Source organism: Ictalurus furcatus, chromosome 5, assembly GCF_023375685.1.
Source record: "Ictalurus furcatus strain D&B chromosome 5, Billie_1.0, whole genome shotgun sequence".
Lineage (NCBI taxonomy): Eukaryota > Metazoa > Chordata > Actinopteri > Siluriformes > Ictaluridae > Ictalurus > Ictalurus furcatus.
Window position 1 is genome coordinate 9257818 of NC_071259.1, and position 20677 is coordinate 9278494.

A 20677-nucleotide genomic window follows, 5' to 3' on the forward strand; every position below is an offset into this window, starting at 1 on the left:
CGACATGCCTTTCTCCAATTTAACGTGATCAGTACATGTTGTTTGTTGTTTTGTTTTTATACATTATAGACCACTACATAGTAGTAAATGAACCCCAGACCTCTGTTTTCCTTCAGGCAGACAAGAAATTGGTTCCCTGGAGCACACCAGGTTTAAAAAACACTCTATTTTTGCTCTTTGCCAGTTGACCAGGCTGGTTGACCAGGTTGACTAGCAGACTATGAAACTTGAACAGGGCTGAGTCTGAAAAGGAACACCCATTTGTACCCTCAGTATATAATACAATCCAATAGACTGAAAGGGAGCCTGTGCATCCTGCCTTCCCATGGCATCTCACTGGCAGCAGGAAACGATGGTGATGTAGTCCCACATGAAAAAATACTGTAGTAGATTGTGGTATACTGTAGTATCTTACAATATTTACTACACTTTGTTATATATACTACAGCATACCGTAGAAACGACTGTAGTGAACTGATAAACAATATTTTAAATATTAGAGTTACTATAAAATATATGATACTATAGTGTGTTCTAGTGTTCATTATAATGCACTACACAGATTTACAACATTCAGCTGTGCTGTGAAGTTTGTCACACATATTATAGTACATTATAGTACATTTGTAGAAAATTTACTACAGTAATGACTGTAGTTTTTTTTTCTCTATAATACTATAGTAGCATTACCACAACAAACCACATAGCACTGCAATTTACTATAATATTTTTACTATAGTAAGGTTCAAAAACACTATGGTATTTACTACAAGAATTCTACTACATTTTATATAGTAAATTTACTCTAGTATTTATTCGTGTATGGGTGATATACTATATTAACCAATCAAAAAACCTTGCACTAAAGCCTATGAAGTAGAGATTACACCCACACACATGACCAACAAAAAGTGGCAAACAGCAAACAGAAAAAGATACATTTTTTCAAGTAATATTTCAAAGAAAATTAAAAATGAATGGCGCAAATACTAGGGTTACAAAAATGGCTGATAGCTGAATGGTTCCATGCATACAAGATATAGGCAAGCTATGCCGCGCTTTAAAAAAAATAATGACATCACAATTTTACATTTGCATGGCAGCTTTCCCTACTCAAAACACCTTCCCGTACACCTTCTGGCAGGTACCACATAGTGCGCCAGCCTGTCTTGATGCACCACAAATGTGCACGACCCAAAGTCCACCACACAATGTCAGGCTTTCCTGCAGGAAAGAGTACGGCTCCATGGTCATCCCAGGAAATATGACAGACCCTTTCTGACCCCAACTCCAAAACCACACCATTTTGATATTGTCACTACATACTCCGTCTCTGACACTTCATCCCTTTTGGGCTCCCACAGCTCACAGTACCTGCAGGCTTCCTCTGTTCAAAGTCACTATAACAGGGCATCAGCATTGGCATGTAGACACCCTGCGCAGTGCCAGATTGTGAAGCAATAGGTCTGCAAGGCCTCCAACCTCCTTGCCACCTGACCCTCAGGCTCTATGATGCACACAGGCCAGGTGAATGAGGCGTGGTGCAGTAATGTCTTTGCTATAAAGATAAGGCCAGCTATAGCCAGGAGCTTGTAATGAGTGGCACAGCACAGTAGTCGTGCTATGGTCTGCTAAGCTGGTAGAATGCAATAACCCTCTCCTCTCTATCCTTAACCACTCAGATACTCTGGTTGCTGGTTCTTGCACTTTGAGGACCACATTTCTGCTAGGCAATACAGTGGAGCAGACAAAGTGATGATTATAGTAAGCAAACCTGAAGAAATTCTGCAGCTTCTCCAAGGCTGGAGAGTTGGCCAACATTGCACTTCAAGAAGGCTTCATTTTGCCGTGTTGAGCTTTCTTGAACCATTCTCATAGCTATTAATTCCAGTTTAGGCAGAGTGTCTTTGGCTTCCATGTAGGGACACACTGAATTTCTATTTCCTCAGGAGAAGCATCATATTATCATTGAAGATTTGCATAGATCATCTAATCTGTGGCATACTGAAGTAAATCACACACATTTTGTTTCTTTTGTCACTCTCAAATTTATTGCAGCAGTCATCGCCTCTATATAGACTCAATACAATTTTCTCTTTGTCTTGTTATTTAATTATTTGGAGCCTTAAAAGGAAAGCTATATTAAGAAGCTGAATTATTTAAGAAAGCTGGCCATAAAACCCTCTCCATACCAGGCTTGTCCAGGGCACTAGATCATTTTCAATGTCTTGCGGCCATTTTTAAACCCAAAACTTTACATAGACATACATTTGGTCTGTGATAAGTCTAGAGTTCGGCTACCTTCACATTATATGGTCACATTATAAAGGTTATATAGGTATATAGGTCACATTATAAATATATTAACATGCATGTAGGCATTGTGAATAAAACTGTCATTATTTAATGTCATTATTTAAACTATGTCCTTCTTTCATGACTGGAGCAGCATTTCAGTCATTTGCTCAAGTAATTACCTTATGTTGAAAAGCAAACACTGGATAGAGTTTCGTAAAGTCTGAAATTAATTTGAAGTCAGACCAAAGCCTAGAGAATGGCAGGAAACTTAAAACCTTTTTTTTACTGATATCAAAAAACATTAGTCATGCAGTCATGTTGTGTGGTTTAATTTAATTATCCCAGGTTTCAGGTGAAAAAGAACTGCAATTAAATGTCACAAAATAATATAATATAACAATAAATCTAATATATTATAATAGTAATGCATAAAGAGAAACCAAGGCAATGTAATGTTGCAGAGGCGAGACAATCAGCAGCCCTCACAGCGATTCCTCATATTCCACTCACCTTCATCTGAGAGATTGTTGAAAGGAAAAGTGCTTTCTCACCAGATGTTCCCAACTTCATTACCTAACATTATCAGATGTAGAGCCACACAAAACCTAAGCAGTCAGAGTTGAATCATAAGGATTCAACAATCTGAATCATAGCTTGACAACCGTGATCATCCCATATTGTAAAAATCCAAAATCTCAAGATTTTCAGCTGATTTAACATCTGTATGTCACATGGTATAAGCCACCCAGTAGATGACGTTGACCACGGCGAAAGTGAAAGGGAAGACGGCACGGGCGTAGATATCAATTGTGTCTGCGTCTATGGGTTTGCACTTGCAGCACTTCCTCTCCTCACTGCTTTCTTGCTTAGCCATTTCCACCTCTTCCGGAGGCTCTACGGGTGTCTCAGATTGGGCGCGGTTCTGCCGGTTGGAGACCACGAAGCCTTGATTCATGCCCGTCACTGACAGTGAAAAGAGGACCATGGCCTGCTTTCCATTCTTCACCATGGACTGTAAAGTAATCATAAGAATACCTTTGTTTGATACTTTCATTTGTATAGTACCTTTCTCACACTCAAGGACACGGTACAAAATTTCAAACACTAAAAATGTAAAATACCCACAATAATATAGTTAAAAGTGAAATTAACATATAAGCTACATATTCCAGAAAATAGGTAACAGGAGAATATCTCAAGTACCCTGATTTAAAACCCAGCCGAATCTTCACCACATCAGGTCCAAGAACAGGAATCTAAAGCCACTGGGCACAGGCTCACCCAAACTGAATAGTTGAATATTTGATAAAACATCATCTTGTCTTTTTTCACTCTCAGACTGCCCAGTTTTAGTGAGCCTGTGCCCACTGTAGCCTCAGATTCCTGTTCTTCGCTGACAGGAGTGGAATCAGGAGTGGTAGATGTAGTCCATCCACCTTGGACTTTGATGTATGTTTTCTGAGATGCTTTTCTGCTCACCACAGTTGTACCGAGTGGTAATTTGAGCTACTATACCCTTCCTGTCAGCTCGAACCAATCTAGCCATTCTACTATAACCTCTCCTTGCCGCTTGCAGTGCTGTCACTCACTGTATGTTTTTTTTTGTTGTTTTTCTCACCATCCTGAGTAAACTCTAGAGATCAGCAGTTTATTACATACTCATACCAGATCATAACCCTAACCTTTCAGACAGAAACTAGTGGAAAAAATTGGGTCTGTCTGCCCAATATTGTAGAAATGTGATTCAGTCAATCTTATAATTCTTATATTGTACTCAAACCCCTAATATGATCTCTAATTCATTTTACATTAGCCTAAGGTAAAGACAAACATATTAGAAGTTAGACGACTGAAGGCCACTAGTTTCAATAAGAATGGACAATCAGAATTGTTCATTTTACCAACAACATGAAGTGTTAAACTAGTGTGTTTATTGTGTTACTTGACATGTTTTTATAATGAAAATAAATCAGAAGGGACAAACACGGCTGTATCATGCTGTGGATGCTCTCACTTAGCCTAATGATTGCACTGGCTGCACTTATAGTCTACGCTCAAGTCATTCATTATTCAGTGGACAACTTGACTTGAATTTAATGCTAATCAAAAAAGAAAAAGTTTAAGATCCTTTCAACACAGTCAGTGCTTGTGACATTACAGTATACAGTATACAGTTGTGGTAATGACTCATTATCGCACTATCCAATATGACTTAGCAGAATATGGGTTCCCTTTTGAGTCTGGTTACTCTCTGGTTTCTTCCTCATGTTGTTTCAGGGAGTTTTTCCTTGCCACCGTTGACTCTGGGTTGCTCATTACGAAGCTAAAAAATCTAAATCTATTTATGGATTTCTGTAAAGCTGCTATGTGACAATGTCCAGTGTTAAAAGCACTATAATAAAAAAAAATAATTGAACGGAATATCACTTATGTGATATTGGCTCTATCATGTTCAATTGTCTACATGAAAGTTGACCTCCTTTGTCTTACCTCTGCAGTCTTTTTCACTTTGACCTTGGCTTTCTCTTGCTTGCTGTAGTCGGCGTTGTAGTGAGCAAAGGCATACTCAATCAGGGCAGCGAACACAAACACATAGCAGATCCAGAAATATACATCCAGGGCTTTTATGGCGGAGGCACGAGGCAACGAGGAGCGGGCACTCACCATCAGCGTTGTCATGGTCAGCACAGTAGTGATTCCTGAGGACAGAGGTTACATTTCTTTAATATACAGTACATCTATTCACATATTGACATACCTTACGTGTGTATTATTATTATTATTATTATTATTATTATTAACAACAACAACAATAAAAATGATCATTTTTAGTACCATTTAATAAGCAATAAGTCATTAACAAAAATGTACAGTATTCCATGGTTGAAAACAGGGTCATTTGTCACATGATTCTGAGTGCAAATGTACATTCCTGATCACATCAAGCAGAATTAAATTCTGTGTTTATATGTTTCTATAAAGCTGCTTTGAGACAATGTCCATTGTTAAAAGTGCTATACAAATACAATTGAATTGAATTGAATTAAATTATTTATAGCCTATTTATATATAGTTCTCAACTTTTTGTTTCGTTAGCCATGACATTGCTAAATCAATCAGTGGGACACCTGCACTTGCTTCTTTTTACATTCACGTCTATGTCAGCTGTTGTGCGATCAACTGAATGTGCGGCTCCGGCTCTCAGCCACTCACTGAACAGAGCAGACGCAGAGAGAGGTGTGAGTGCAGTGGGAAAGCAAGACCTCGTGCTTGCAGGACAGTACTGGAGACATTTGGAAAGTTGCTAAGGTTTGTCCAAAAAGTCGCTAGATTTATCATTAGGCACTTTTTTTTTTGCAAAAAATGTCGCTAAAGGGGTCTGAAAAGTCGCTAAGTTGGCAACACTGGTCTGCACTGACAGCTAGATTAAAGACAGGTTAAACTCCGCCTCTCCCCAGCAAAAAGAAAATACAGAGGGAGAGAGAACTCAGGGTTTTTCATTTATGCATATTCTATTTGAAATGCAATGTGTTTTTTTTTCCTGAAAACAATTTGCGCCCCCCTTCCGATCTCATATTTATAGAATATAATACCGTGTAACAGCCATAGACACATACATCATTTTATAAATTTTTTTCCTAAATGCTTGTACTAAGTTTTCATTGGTGTGACAGCGGAAAAGAGACATATTTTGATTTGCAAACATTTAATTTCCAAAAAGTAAAGTGATGCAGATCATTTTTTGCATGATGCGTGTAAGGATAATATGTAACAAATCTAAACAGCATGGATGCTGTTATTAGAGTTGCTGTTAACACAATTTTCAAAGATTACAATTTTTCTTTTGTTAAAGAGTGTCAGCTCATACTTTTAATCTGTTTATAGTTACATTTAATGGCATGGAAAGTCCACAAGACAAGCTAGTTCCTGTTATTACACTATCTATAAACATCAACTCACCAGCCTCTTTTTTTCTCTCTATTGAAGGTAGTAAGGCAAAAAAACAGAGCTTGTCATTTTGCCAATAAATGACAAAACCCTCCATCCTAAAGACTTTCCCATGTCAGAAAACTCTTAGGTTACAGCTTTACCTGTAGCTGTTTTTCATTTAATCCCGTACCCATATATGGGGCACTAAATTGTGCAAATGTTTCCCAATAAACAGAGAGCTACATGGGATGATGGCTCTGATGATAGTGATAGGAACTATACTGATGAGTAAAGACGTGCTGTGTCATATTTTAGGCTGATTTTGAGCATTTTGAGTCATTTCAGCCAACTTGGGCCAAAGTGTGCCCCTTTTTTTTCTTTCTGTGATTACACAGTGCTTACTGAAAATTTTGATGTATAAAACATCACAGTTTTGCTATATTTACAATGTGTATGCTTAATTTTGCTTGGTTCCAATCCGTGAAGTTGAGGCATATTTTCTACAAATTTGCCATATTTCATGGTCTACATTTCACACTTGAGTATACTAATGCACCAATACCTGTCTCAGATGTTTAGGTACATGTATACAGTGCATCCGGAAAGTATTCACAGTGCTTCACCTTTTCCACATTTTGTTATGTTACAACCTTATTCCAAAATGGATTAAATTCATTATTTTCCTAAAAATTCTACAAACAATACCCCATAATGACACCGTGAAAGAAGTTTGTTTGAAATCTTTGCAAATTTATTAAAAATAAAAAACAAAAAAGCACATGTACATAAGTATTCACAGCCTTTGCCATGACACTCAAAATTGAGCTCAGGTGCATCCTGTTTCCACTGATCATCCTTGAGATGTTTCTACAACTTGACTGGAGTCCACCTGTGGTAAATTCAGTTGATTGGACATGATTTGGAAGGGCACACACCTGTCTATATAAGGTCCCACAGTTAACAATGCATGTCAGAGCACAAACCAAGCCATGAAGTCCAAGGAATTGTCTGTAGACCTCCGAGATAGGATCGTATCGAAGCACAGATCTGGGGAATGGGTACAGAAACATTTCTGCAGCATTGAAGGTCCCAATGAGCACAGTGGCCTAAATAGAAGAAGTTTGGAACCACCAGGACTCTTCCTAGAGCTGGACGCCCGGCCAAACTGAGCGATCGGGGGAGAAGGGCCTTAGTCAGGGAGGTGACCAAAAACCTGATGGTCACTCTGACAGAGCTCCAGCATGTCCCTGTGGAGAGAGGAGAACCTTCCAGAAGAACAACCATCTCTGCAGCACTCCACCAATCAGGCCTGTATGGTAGAGTGGCCAGATAGAAGCCACTCCTCAGTAAAAGGCACATGACAGCCCACCTGGAGTTTGCCAAAAGGCACCTGAAGGACTCTCAGACCAAAGATTGAACAAAGATTGAACTCTTTGGCCTGAATGGCAAACGTCATGTCTGGAGGAAACCAGGCACCACTCATCACCTGGCCAATACCATCTCTACAGTGAAGCATGGTGGTGGCAGCATCATGCTGTGGGGATGTTTTTCAGCGGCAGGAACTGGGAGACTAGTCAGGATCGAGGGAAAGATGAATGCAGCAATGTACAGAGACATCCTTGATGAAAATCTGCTCCAGAGTGCTCTGGACCTCAGACTGGGGTGACGGTTCATCTTCCAACAGGACAACGACCCTAAGCACACAGCCAAGATAACAAAAGAGTGGCTACAGGAGAACTCTGTGAATGTCCTTGATTGGCCCAGCCAGATCCCAGACTTGAACCTGATTGAACATCTCTGGAGAGATCTGAAAATGGCTGTGCACCAACGCTCCCCATCCAACCTGATGGAGCTTGAGAGGTCCTGCAAAGAAGAATGGGAGAAACTGACCAAAAATAGGTGTGCTGTAATTGGTGCCAAAATAGGCTGTAGTTGGTGCCAAAGGTGATTCAACAAAGTATTGAGCAAAGGCTGTGAATACTTATGTACATATGCTTTTTTGTTTTTTATTTTTAATAAATTTGCAAAGATTTCAAACAAACTTCTTTCACCTTGTCATTATGGGGTATTATTTATAGAATTTTGGAATAAGGCTGTAACATAACAAAATGTGGAAAAAGTGAAGTGCTGTGAATACTCTCCGGATGCACTGTACATGTCAGTTTGAGAGATATTTTGTGTTGCTAAAATGCATAGAAATAAAGTTACAAGCAAAAATAGTAGCACAAGATTTTAGTTTTTTAAAATTCACAATTATATACATTTTATGGATCATGATAAAAAACTGCAGGATATTGTATGGAGAACTTTTAACATAAAGTCCATAAGGGTGTTGTCAAAAATTCATTTAAAAAGTAGTACCCAGGTGTGGGAATGAAAATCACTTTCTAGCCACTTTTTCCTAGTACACCTTATGGCCTACTGTGATTATGCTGACACTGGAGTCTCCTTCCAAAAATGCTAAAGAAACGTCTCCTCACGAAAGACTTCACAATAGCAACATTCAACAAAAATAGGTTTTCTTTGTTACGTGGCAACACATTATTTCATCAATTTATTATTAGACTTAGAGCATGTGCATTTGCTGTTATTATGAAAATGATAATGAACTTGAAGGAGCACATTAATATAAATCTGTGACTTGAAGCTGTATTACTGTCAGCGCTTCTATTACAGAAAATTAATCTACACTCTCTGAACAATCAAAATACAGTGCTGTTGTATAATAGACCACTTTTGCAATAAAAACATTACTGAATTATGGTTGATTCTCCATGATGCTTGAACTAACCTACCAGTCAGCTGCCTTATAAAACTGCATGACAGTGTACCTAAGAGAACTGATGATGTGAAGAGTTGTCACACCAAATATTGCACAGTATCCTACTGTATCTATGCCAAATATGATAATTATATGTCAGATCTAGTGACAAACCTAGTGATACTCTTGCAGGCACAGCTGATTGGCTGATCCAGAAAGACACCCAGGACATGGCAACCAGCAGGATAGAGGGCATGTAGGACTGTATGATGTACACTCCTCGATTCCGCCGCAACCGGAAGTGCAAACTGAGCCGAGGGAATCGCCCAGCTATTTTAAATGAAAAACATTTAAAATCCAACACCTTTGAGTTATTAAATATTTAATTCATAACTTTGGTTGTAAACAAGGAATGACCTTAAAAGATGTTGGCAGAAATTGATGTCTAGGGATTTACTATAATAAAGTCAAATATATTGTTGTACTTGTACATGGTTATAAATAATTCAGTAAAAAACCTCAATCTGACTCACCCGATTTAAAGTTCATCATCTCAGTGATAAAACTGTAGTCTGTGATAGTAAACTGGGACAGCTCCAGTTTGTCCAGGCCATGAATATGTTTCTGGCTGTCTGACCAGTAATAACTGATGTCCTCTGAAGAGTAGCCATCTGCAGAACCAATAATACAAAGTGATAAGAGAGGAGTGTTTATGTCTTGACTGCCTAACCCTGATCCAGAAGATTTACCACCTAGCAGAGTTTTGCTCTAATTTTTATTTTAATACTATTTTCTAGTATTACAACCTAAAACTGAATTTAATTTTATAGGGATTATATGTCATAGATTTATCCAAAATATCCCATAATACTAAATTAGTTCTGGTGCAACCAGGTACCATCATAAGACACATAAACAGAATGGAGTCCACTGATGTACAAATCATTATGTGTCAAATGATCTCAATATAAATACACCTGTTCCTGGAAGGCCTCAGAGTTTGTTAGAGAACATACCTAACAAACAGCATCATGAACACCAAGAAGTTCTCAATAAGCATCAATTGAGGTTTGGTTATAAAAATATCCTAGAACATCCTGTGGAGCACATTAAATCCATTATTAAAAACAGGGAAGAATATGGCACAACCAAGAGGCTAGAGGAGGTCATCCACCAGAGGTGTAAGGAAAGCATTAGTCAGAGAAGCAACCAAGAGGCCACAGGGTAACTCTCAACATGATGCTACCACCACCTTTCTTCACTGTGGGGGTGGGGTTCTCAGGGTGATGAACAGTTTTGGGTTTCAATCAAATGTAGCACTTGTAGCCAAGCTCAAGAAGTTCATTTGTGGTCTCATCAAACTAGAGCACATTTATTTGCATGTTTACAGAGTCTCCAACATGGATCTCTCCAGCTCATTCGGAGTTACCTTTGGCTGCTTGGTTGCTTCTCTGAATAATACACTCCTTACCCAGTCACTGATTTATGGTGGATTTTAATAGCGCCTTGATCTTCATGACTTTAGAATGCTGTATGTTTAAATATGTTCTCTAACAAAGACTGGGGCCAAACTATATTGATTTTTCCTCACACTTCAATATTATGGACTATTTTGTGTAGGTTCATGACATGTCCCAATTAATCCAATAAATCCCAATTTCTCTCTCTCTCTCTCTCTCTCTCTCTCTCTCTCTCTCAAAATGTATTGCAACGTACAGCTCTCAAGGTCCAGCATGCACTCCTGCTCATCCATTGGGTACTTGGTTAGGTCCATGTCACAGGCTGCTGTGGATGTGATCCTGGAAAAGAGAAACAGAGACACAAACCACCAAGTGTGACTAAGTACAAGATGTATCAGGAAGCCCTTTTAATAAATTCTAACTACTATTACTATTCTACTCACTACTAACTACTATTATTATTCTACTAACTACTATTACTATTCTACTCACTACTAACTACTATTATTATTCTACTAACTATTATTACTATGAATTCTGTGTTCAAGGAATTGCAGAGGATTTCACAGGATTTGCTCTTGAAATTTTCCATATAAACTATGGAATCTCACAGAACTGCAGTATTGTCTTAGCACAATAAATGAGTAGCTGATTGGTAAAGTGTAAAGTGCAATTTTACTTAATATAATTAGCATAATATTACATCTTGCTTATCCTATACAGTATGCAAGTGTTTTAATATAAGAACATCAAAAATGATTGAAAAATGGAATTGGAACCATGGACTTATACAGGCCATGTAGTTAAACAAAATAAATTTGTTTCATATGTCCCTTTAGTGCCCATTTATTCGTTAAAAATTCAGTCATTCAACTGTTATATATTATATATTATGAATGATGCGCATGCACGCGCACACACACACACACACACACACACACACACACACACACACCGACTGCTGTAGAGGATGACACCATCAGGCTGTAGCCGTATGAGCTTGTTCTCAACAGTGACGTCATGGAACCAGGCCGATTTGGCATTGACTATAAACGTGTCTGGAACCCAGAGTTTATCTACAAAACGGCTGTCCAGCCCCAGGGTCTTGTTCGTGTGGTTGTAAGAAAGGCGATCGTCTCGCCAGCTCTGACGCAGAAACACAGTCATGGTATATTCCTGCCAGAACACACACACACACACACACACACACAAATACACACACACACACAGAAAATTATATTTGGGTAACCCTTTCCATTAAGGTTTCCTTAACAAACAATATTTACAGCATTAATAAAAAAAATTTAAAAAATAGTGTTAACACATTAGTTGACTTTTGTTAATAAAGCAAAAATCAATGAAATGTTAATGAAATACACCTGCACTGACAAATGAACTCTGTTATTTAGGTGTAAATATTGAAGCTTGCTTTTCAGTTTCAGTTCTAAATGTTGCCAGTTAACAATCATGGATTTGTTTATTAAGGTGTTGGTTCATATTGGTCATTGTGGGATTCATTGTACTCACTGATGGTATGAAAACTGGTGTACACAGCTGTTGAATAATTAGCTTATTTGGTTATTATTTAACATCAATGACATTATTATTATTATTATTATTATTATTATTATACAATTTTGCAATTGCTAAGAAACATTTTCAGAAACATTTTCAAAACTCTTCACAAGGTCAGCACACCTATTCTATGTGAGCATGAAGAATATTTTCCTTGCTTGAATACAATAGGAAATTTCTGAAATTCTTTCATTCAATTCTCATGCAATTTAAATTTTTTGCAAAACTGTGTATTTATATAGCTCCAACTGCAAATGCTAAACCTAACATGAAAATAAACTGGATATTAGTTTGCTGATCATAAATACTATATTGGACAACAAACAAAGCCCAAAAAATTATAATGGTTATAAAGACAAACTGTTGACTGAATGTATGTAAATTGGCCAAACACTGTTAACTCTCACTCCCATTTGCTGTCCTATGCAGGTGCTGCTATCTATAATACACTAAAAAGAGGTCACTACTGGAGTTACTTTACAGTAACTGTATACAAGACTTTTTTTTTTCTTTTTTTTTTTTTTACAGTTTTGTAATTTTTTTCCTGTTTTTTAATCTATGCATTGTTTACACTAAATAAGTTAACCACAGAACAACTAATTACAATTCTATACAAACCACAGCGTAAATACTGTAATTGTTCTAACTGAACTACTTCATAGATTTATGTAAATATAGGGGTCCTTCATTAATGTCTTTGACACTAATGTAGTCTTGTGCTCAAAACTAGTGCTGTAGTTTTGTTGGAATGAGCATATTTTGTGATGTGTTTCTGCAGAAAGTAGTGTGAAAAGTTCTGAAAAAGTGAACAAGGTACTGGTAAAAAAAAAAAACAACAAAAAAAAACTTGTTAGCAGTAATACAAGCGTTCGTTACTTTCTTCATTTTATTTATTATATACTAACACTGAAGTACATGGTTTGTTAATGTTAATTAATGTGTTAATTAATAATATCAGCCGAGAGAACCTTAATGTAAATTGTTACCTAACTTTGGGTAATATTATTCATAGCAAGAAACTAAAAGGCCATGAAGTGGTGGATTGGCGGTTAAGGCTCTGGGTTACTGATCGGAAGGTTGGGGGTTCAAGCCCAAGTACTGCCAAGCTGCCACTGTTGGGCCTTTGAGCAAGGCCCTTAACCCTCTCTGTTCCAGGGGTGCAGTATCATGGCTGACCTTGCTCTCTGACCCAGCTTCCTGACATGCTGGGGTATGCAAAGAAAATACTTTCACTGTGCTATAATGCATACGTGATCAATAAAGACTCATTATCAAAGTGTAAACATAACTACATACCTAAATTAAAATATTCATTATATTCTTTTCCACTTCAAATTTCACGTCTCATCACCAGGCTTGGGGAGTAACGGAATACGTGTAACAGCATTACGTAATCAGGATACAAAAAACTGGTAACTCTAATCCATTACAGTTACATCAAAAAATAAAGTCATTACAAGTACATTTTGTAAAAATTGGGAATACTATCAGGATTACAATTTTTGTTTTCCATTTAAAACCAAAGAAATTAAACTTTTGACATAACACAGTATAGACAGTGGCTCAATTATAGTTCTGGTTCTCTTTTGCCAGTCATGGCTCACATGAGCAACCTCCTGGTGCATACGCAAATAAATTTTGTGCAAAGTTAATTTGGTAAAAATTAACACAAATTGTTCTCTGAAATGCTTTTGTTTTTGAAATCCTCTTTTTCCCGGACATGTCCTCTTTTTAGGACCTTAAAGAAGCGTCCGGCCGGGATTTCTAAATTTGATAAAGTGTCTGGGATTCGGCTTTAGTTTCATTATGATGTGCTTATGGTCTAAAACTGCAGCATGTGTGTGTATATTTGCATTGCTTTAACCCCTCTCTGTAACTTCTCACACACAAATCGGTTGATTCTAAAAGGCTTGCAGCAACTATTGGCCAAATTCCTGCCTCTCAACCATTAGCCTACTCTCAGCGAACATGCTAAGGTGAAACACTGTTGTGTACGGTGTCAAACAGTTGCTAGACAATAGCAGCAAATGAAGCCGAAACAATGCCCACAACCATATAAGGTCATTTTAAATTTCATGTTATCACATTGCTTCGTATTAGCCTACATGGTCATTCAAATGTGTAAATGATGGCAGAAGGTACAATCGTGGCATCTCATATTTTATTCTATTCCATGGACATTCTAAAGAATCTAGGAAAAAAATTTAAACGCGGGCAGAGTAAAACCTATTTTATTTATATATATTTATGTGATGCTAATAGTGTGTCTTTTTCAGTGTATTAAAGTCTGCATTCATAGTAATATTGTTTTGAATGCTATTAACACACACACACATACACACACACACACACACACACACACACACACACACACAGAACTGTTTTTTGGAAAACCAGAATATGGTCACCCTAGCTTTTGTGATGTAATGTTACCCACATCAGGGACAGTGATCTTTTATGTATTTATTTATTCATTTACTTTATTAAAACAAATCCAAACATGTTTTTAAGCGTTAAATAAAAAATATTTTTGATCATATTGCTTTTCTCTTGACTTTTTTTTTTTTTTTTTTACATATTTACATATGTAATCCAAAAATAATCAGATTACCTTACTTTCATATTGTGATAATTGGATTATGTTACTGATTACATTTTTTATGAAGTCATTTGTAACTGTAACGGAATACATTTTTAAAGTAACCCTCCCAACCCTGCTCTTAACTAAAAATTCACCACATCCTGACATACTTACCCAAATTCACTTTTCTAAATCTATATTGAAATTTTGACCTTAAAATCGACAGCATCATTTAAAACTAAAGTGGTTGATGTTGTAAACAGCATACAGGCAACAATTTAACTTTAACCTAGGCAAAGCAAAACATTATTATTATATTATTATTATTATTATTATTTTCAGTCCATACCATGTTGGCTTCTGAGATATGGTCAATGCTGGCTACTTCAATGGCCATGGCAACATTCACTGGAGGTCCTTTAAAGAGAAACATAAGACAAAGTAACATTTACCTCCTACTCATACTCCCTAAAGACTCAACACTGTCATTATACTCAAACACACTAATCACTTAATAGCCATATTAATGAGTGCAAATGTGTTGTTTTTTAAACCTGAAATGTTAATGCATCTTGATCATGCCTTTTTATACATGGACACACTGTCTGAAAGCTTTGCTCCTTTTTTTTTTTTTTTTTTTTTTAACATTAACCTTAATGTGTGGAATCTGTGGCCCTTAACAGGATTTTTGAATGGATCTATCCTATAGTTCCATAATGGTCATAATGTTTGTTGACTATACAACCAAAATAAGGCTCAAATGCATCTTCACCCTGATGGAGTGAAGCTGTGAGATATAGAAATCTGCGCTGTGACAATTGTTTGTTAATAATGAATTCGCAGTTGCACTGGCAGTTCGGTGGGCTTACGTGCTTATGACACATCAAGTACTCATTAATATGCACAGTCAGAATTAGAGTCCATTAAAAATGTGTGGCTTAAATATAATGGTTAAAATTAGATTTCAGGAACTGGAACACAGTTTGGTCAGCAATCTCATCGAACCACACAACTTTGTTATGTTCTAATGCATATGCTAAGAAAACCTGTAAATGTAAGGAGGGGTGAAAGTGCAATCGAATGACTCACCTCCTATCCCTGGACGAAAGTTTCGAGCATAGCCTTTCATTAAATCATCCAGATTTGGCAACCAGGAAATCTCAATATCCGTACCTACATAGTCACCAATGTCATTCAGCATGGCCCTATAAGAGCAAAGGCACACAAAATCATATGTATCTGAATGAAACATTGTATGCGTGATCTCATGAAGCAATAAAACTCTATAATTTAATGGTCTGGAACAGTGAAATGATATTATGGTATTATAAAATAAAACAATCATTACTATTTATATGTGATTTTTATTTGATGAATTTCATGATCTCCAAAGCTCATATTATTTCATATCTTTGTGGACAAGTGACTTGACATCACATATTCATATAACCCTCAATTTATATTTCAATTCCATTATAGTATTACCTGAAATTGTAACAAATCTTCAGTGGTTCTGTGGCTAATGTGGTGCATTTTTAATGAATGAAAGAAAAATCTAATTAATGTTACTGGGGGAAAATGTTTTAAATTGATACCACCTTATGTTAACATTGCACTCTTTAATATTGTCACAATTTAGAGGCGGAGATGGAAAGCGGCAAAAAAACTAAGGCTAGGAATAAACATGAAACAAAGACCATAAACACAGCCTGAACAAACACAAGACTAGGAGTGCACTGCAAACAGTGTCTTGTATACAAATAAGTGCTCGTTAACATGACCGTGATTCAGGTACAGGTGGTCATGTGACCGTGATGCAGTGAGGTGCATTGGCTGCTGGGAACTGTAGTCCAGAGTTCCTTCTCTGATATTACATGACAAATATCTTCTGTAGAATTAGTATTTTTTTCTTGTCTTTTATACATTTTGAAAGTGTGAGTGCTCTATTTCGTAAGGATAATGGGCCACATTTATCAAGATCCTGTAATTTAGAGAGAAAAAATCCTCTCATATCCTACTCGTGCTCCTGAGTGTGTGTAAATTTATGCATAACAAGACTAACTGACATAAACTTTGATTTATCAGCTTCTAAATATATAACTTTCAATTAGTTCATGCACTTTTATATAAAGATTACACTGTCAAGTTTAAACAGCTTATGTACAGTCTTTTCTAAAGGTATTGGAATGGCAAGGACAATAATTTTATTTTTATTTTACACTGAATACATTGAAATCAAAAGACAAATTAGAGACAATAAATCAAGATTTCAGCTTTAATTTCCTGATATATACAACTAGATCTGTTGAACAATTTTGAATATGACAACTTTGGCTTGAACCCACAAATTATTCATGCAACCAAAGATATTGGAACATATGATTAGCAGGTGTTTTGTGTTGCCCAGGTGTGTCCTGTTAGATTGATTGTTTAAAGTATAAATAGCTCTGAATATCTATTCTTGGTTTGAGCCCTGGGTTGTGACTGTGAAGACTGCATTTGTTGTTAAGAAGGATAAACCAACATGAAGACCAGAGAGCTGTCTAAGGGAGTAAAGCATTTTTCTCCATGGGGATGGAGGGTTTTAGACTGTCCAAGCCAATCACCAGACCTTAACCCAGTTGATCAGCATTTCCCATTCTGAAGAGAGACTTAAGGGAGAAACCCCCCAAAACAAACAACAACTGAAGGAAGCTGTGGTACAAGTCTGGAACAACATCACAAAAGAAGAAACCAACAATTTGGAGATGTCAGTAAGTCGACAGCTTGATGCAGTTATTACAAGCAAGGGATATGCAGCCAAATATTAAGTGTTATTTACTTTCATTTAGTTTAAGACTATATGTTCCATTACTTTTGCTCACCTAAAAATTGGGTAGTCTTCCACCAAATCTGCCACGTTTTAAGTTGTTTAAAACATCCAGATGTAACTATCAGGAAATAAAAGCCGAAATTCTGATCTATAATCTCATTCATCTTCTGATCTCAAACCAAAATATCCTAAGTTTATAGCAAAAACAAAATAAAACAAAACCTTGCCATTTCAATATAAGCTTGTGAAATTCATTTTGATTATAAGCTTGAACTACGGGGTTGAGTTAGTTAAACGTGAATTTTGTTGGTTCTATCAGTGCTGCAAGTTTTGTTAAGAGTATAACTAGAGATGCACCGATACTTAATTTCTCAGCCGAAACCATAATCGATTATTCAGAGTGATATCGGCTGATACCAATCGTTCTGCCTTTTATGCCACCTTTTAAATTAATAATAATTAATTCCAAAATTCTGAAAGAAATGCAAATATAAACTTTATTCTCTCCATTTCAACAAGTTGTTTCAAAGTAACTGGTCTCATAAACAGAAAACATGTAACCCTGTTCCCTGAGAAGGAAACGAGATGTTGCGTTAGCTGAACGCTGTGGGAAGCGCCATCGCGCGTGACCGGTATCTGAAGCTTGTGTAACATCATGCCTATTTATAGGCCTACCGTGAACAGGTTACGTGGCAATTAAGCACGTTGCATGATATATAAACAACACCTGTGAACCGCGCTGTCAGCCTCTATTATCTGAAGCGATGACACAATTCACAGGCATGCCCCAGTATGACAAAGCTACGCAACGTCTCGTTCCCTTCTCAGGGAACAGGGTAACATGCGTAACCCAGATGTTCCCTTTCAAAGGGAACTCCACATTCCAACTCCAGCATTAGCTGAACGCTGTGGGAACGAGAACACCCACTCTGTCATACTGAAGGTACAGCCTGTTCAAAAAGGTTCAAGCCCGAGGGTCATAGCAAGACACTTGAGCCCAGGCTGGAATGTATATCCAGGCTGTAAAATCGAATGAATGTGTGAGGCGTAGACCACCCCGCCACAGCACACACATCCTGTAAAGATACCCCTTTGGACAAAGCTTTGAGGAGGCAACATCCCTAGAGGAATGAGCCCTTATGCCCAGAGGCGTAGCAAGACAGCGCACCTCATAAGCGATAGAGATTACTTCCACTATCCAATTATAGACGCGCTGCTTCAACACAGCATCACCTCTACTGTCACCGCCAAAGCCGACCAGCAGCTGCTCTGACTTACGCCACTGGCCGGAGCAATAGACGTAAGTACAGAGAGCCCTTACTGGACACAGTCGGTGCAATTTCTCTTGTTCCAGTATGAGGAACGGAGGAGGGCAGAAAGCCTGCAACACTACTGGGCAGCAGATGTAGGCCCTTCAGGAATATAATCCGGCCTAGGATACAGGAAGGCCTTGGCAAATACAGGGGTAAAGTCAAGGCAGGAAGGGGCAACAGAAAGCTTGTAGATCTCCTACTCGCTTGAGAGATGTCAGGGTCAGCAGAAGAGCTACCTTTAGAGTCAGAAGCTTCTCAGAGGCTGACTCTAAGGGCCCAAATGCGGGACCTGACAGACCTTCCAGGACCACAGAAAGGTCCCAGGAAGGTATGCGTGGTCTACAGATGTGCCTCAGCCACTTGACACCACGCATAAACCTCGAAGTTAGAAGATGTTGCCCACAGAGGCTCCATCAATAGGGCGTGGCTGGCCGAAATGGCGGCCATGTAGACATTGATTGTAGGAGGATCCAACCCTGCTGAGAAACATCCTTGAAAGAACTCCAGAACTGTAGCTATTGCACAGTTCGCTCAGTCTAGCTGACGTTCCTCACACCACGAGACAAAAAGTTGCCACTTGAGCGCATACAATTTCGACGTGGATGGCATTCTAGCATTCTATGTGGTCTCTACAATCTCAGTTGTGAGACCAGAATCTATGAGCTGGTGCCCCTCAGGGGCCAGACCCACAGTTTCCATAGATCCAGCCGAGGGTGATAAATCAGCCCTCCAGCTCGAGACAGTAAATCACTGCGGATGGGAAACACCGAAGGAGTGCCGTCTAGCAGGGATATAATCTCTGAGAACCATATTCGAGCTGGCCAATAAGGTGCTACAAGCAGCAGACGTAGACAGTCTTGGCGAACTCTCGCTAGAACTCGTGGGAGCAGAGCAATCAGGGGAAAGGCATATAGATGTGACCTCGGCCACATGTGCACCATGGCGTCCAGCTCTAATGGTGGGGGAGGAGTGAGGGCGAACCACAGCGGGCAGTGTGTTGTCTCCTTAGAGGTGAACACATCCACTTCCGCTTGGCCAAACCGCTGCCATATGGACTCCACCACTTGTGGATGGAGCCACCAATCCCTGGGCCTCAGCCCCTGCCTTAACAGGATGTCTGCACCAACATTTCAGTTGCCCAGCAAGTAAATTGCACTCACTGACAAAAACTTTACCTCTGCCTAGAGAAGAATTAATTGCGCCTGCCTGACCAGGGGGTGCGAACATAATCCTCCCTGGTGGTCGATATATGAGACCACCCATGGTTGTCTGTAAACACATGGTGACCTCTCAATTGAGGAAGAAAGAATTTCAGTGCTAGAAATATGGCCCGCATTTCTAGGCAATTTATATGCCACTCCAGATGAGGGCTGCTCCAGAGACCGTGAGCTGGACAGCCATCTAAGACCGTGCCCCAGCCCGAGAGGGAGGTGTCTGTCATTACCGTCTTGCACTAAGGAGACCTTCCTTCAGTGTGACCCAAGGCTAGAAACCGGGGACACTTCCAAATTCTCAGAGCACGTAGGCATCGCCGCATGACACTGATTACTCTCAGAGGTTTCATTCTCAAATGAAACCCCCAACTTTTCAGCCACCACTGAAATGGTCTCCTATGCAATAGGCCCAATGGTATAACATTGGCTGCTGCTGCCATAAGCTCCAACAGGAGGGGATGCCAAGATCCAGCTTTATCTTGCTCTTCATGTGGGCGAGAACAACATCTCGATGTTGAACCACCAGTTCCCAATTCTCAATTAACCAGTCCTCCAGGTAGTTTAGTACACGGGTGCCCTGGAGTCACAATGGCGCCAGAATGACATCCATGCACTTTGTGAAGGTGCAAGGGGATAAAGCTAGCCCGAAGGAAAGAACCCAATATTGGTATGCGTTACCTCGAAATGCAAACCTCAGGAACTTCCTGTGACTGGGCAATATTTCTATGTGGAA

At 38.6% G+C, this 20677-nt stretch overlaps 1 protein-coding gene across 1 annotated transcript in view; it reads right to left on the reverse strand.

The window, feature by feature from the left end:
- Window positions 1–1911: 1911 nt before the first annotated feature.
- The window catches only part of gabrd (gamma-aminobutyric acid type A receptor subunit delta), a 34651-nt gene continuing 15885 nt past the window's right edge, over window positions 1912–20677 (reverse strand). The window contains exons 2-9 of the mRNA XM_053624693.1: window positions 15695–15810; window positions 14955–15022; window positions 11405–11625; window positions 10706–10788; window positions 9523–9660; window positions 9164–9319; window positions 4789–4997; window positions 1912–3310 (exon numbers count right to left, since the gene is read on the reverse strand). Of these exons, the coding sequence (XP_053480668.1) occupies window positions 3026–3310; window positions 4789–4997; window positions 9164–9319; window positions 9523–9660; window positions 10706–10788; window positions 11405–11625; window positions 14955–15022; window positions 15695–15810 (1276 nt within the window). The 3' untranslated portion in view covers window positions 1912–3025. The remainder of the gene's footprint in view (window positions 3311–4788; window positions 4998–9163; window positions 9320–9522; window positions 9661–10705; window positions 10789–11404; window positions 11626–14954; window positions 15023–15694; window positions 15811–20677) is intronic.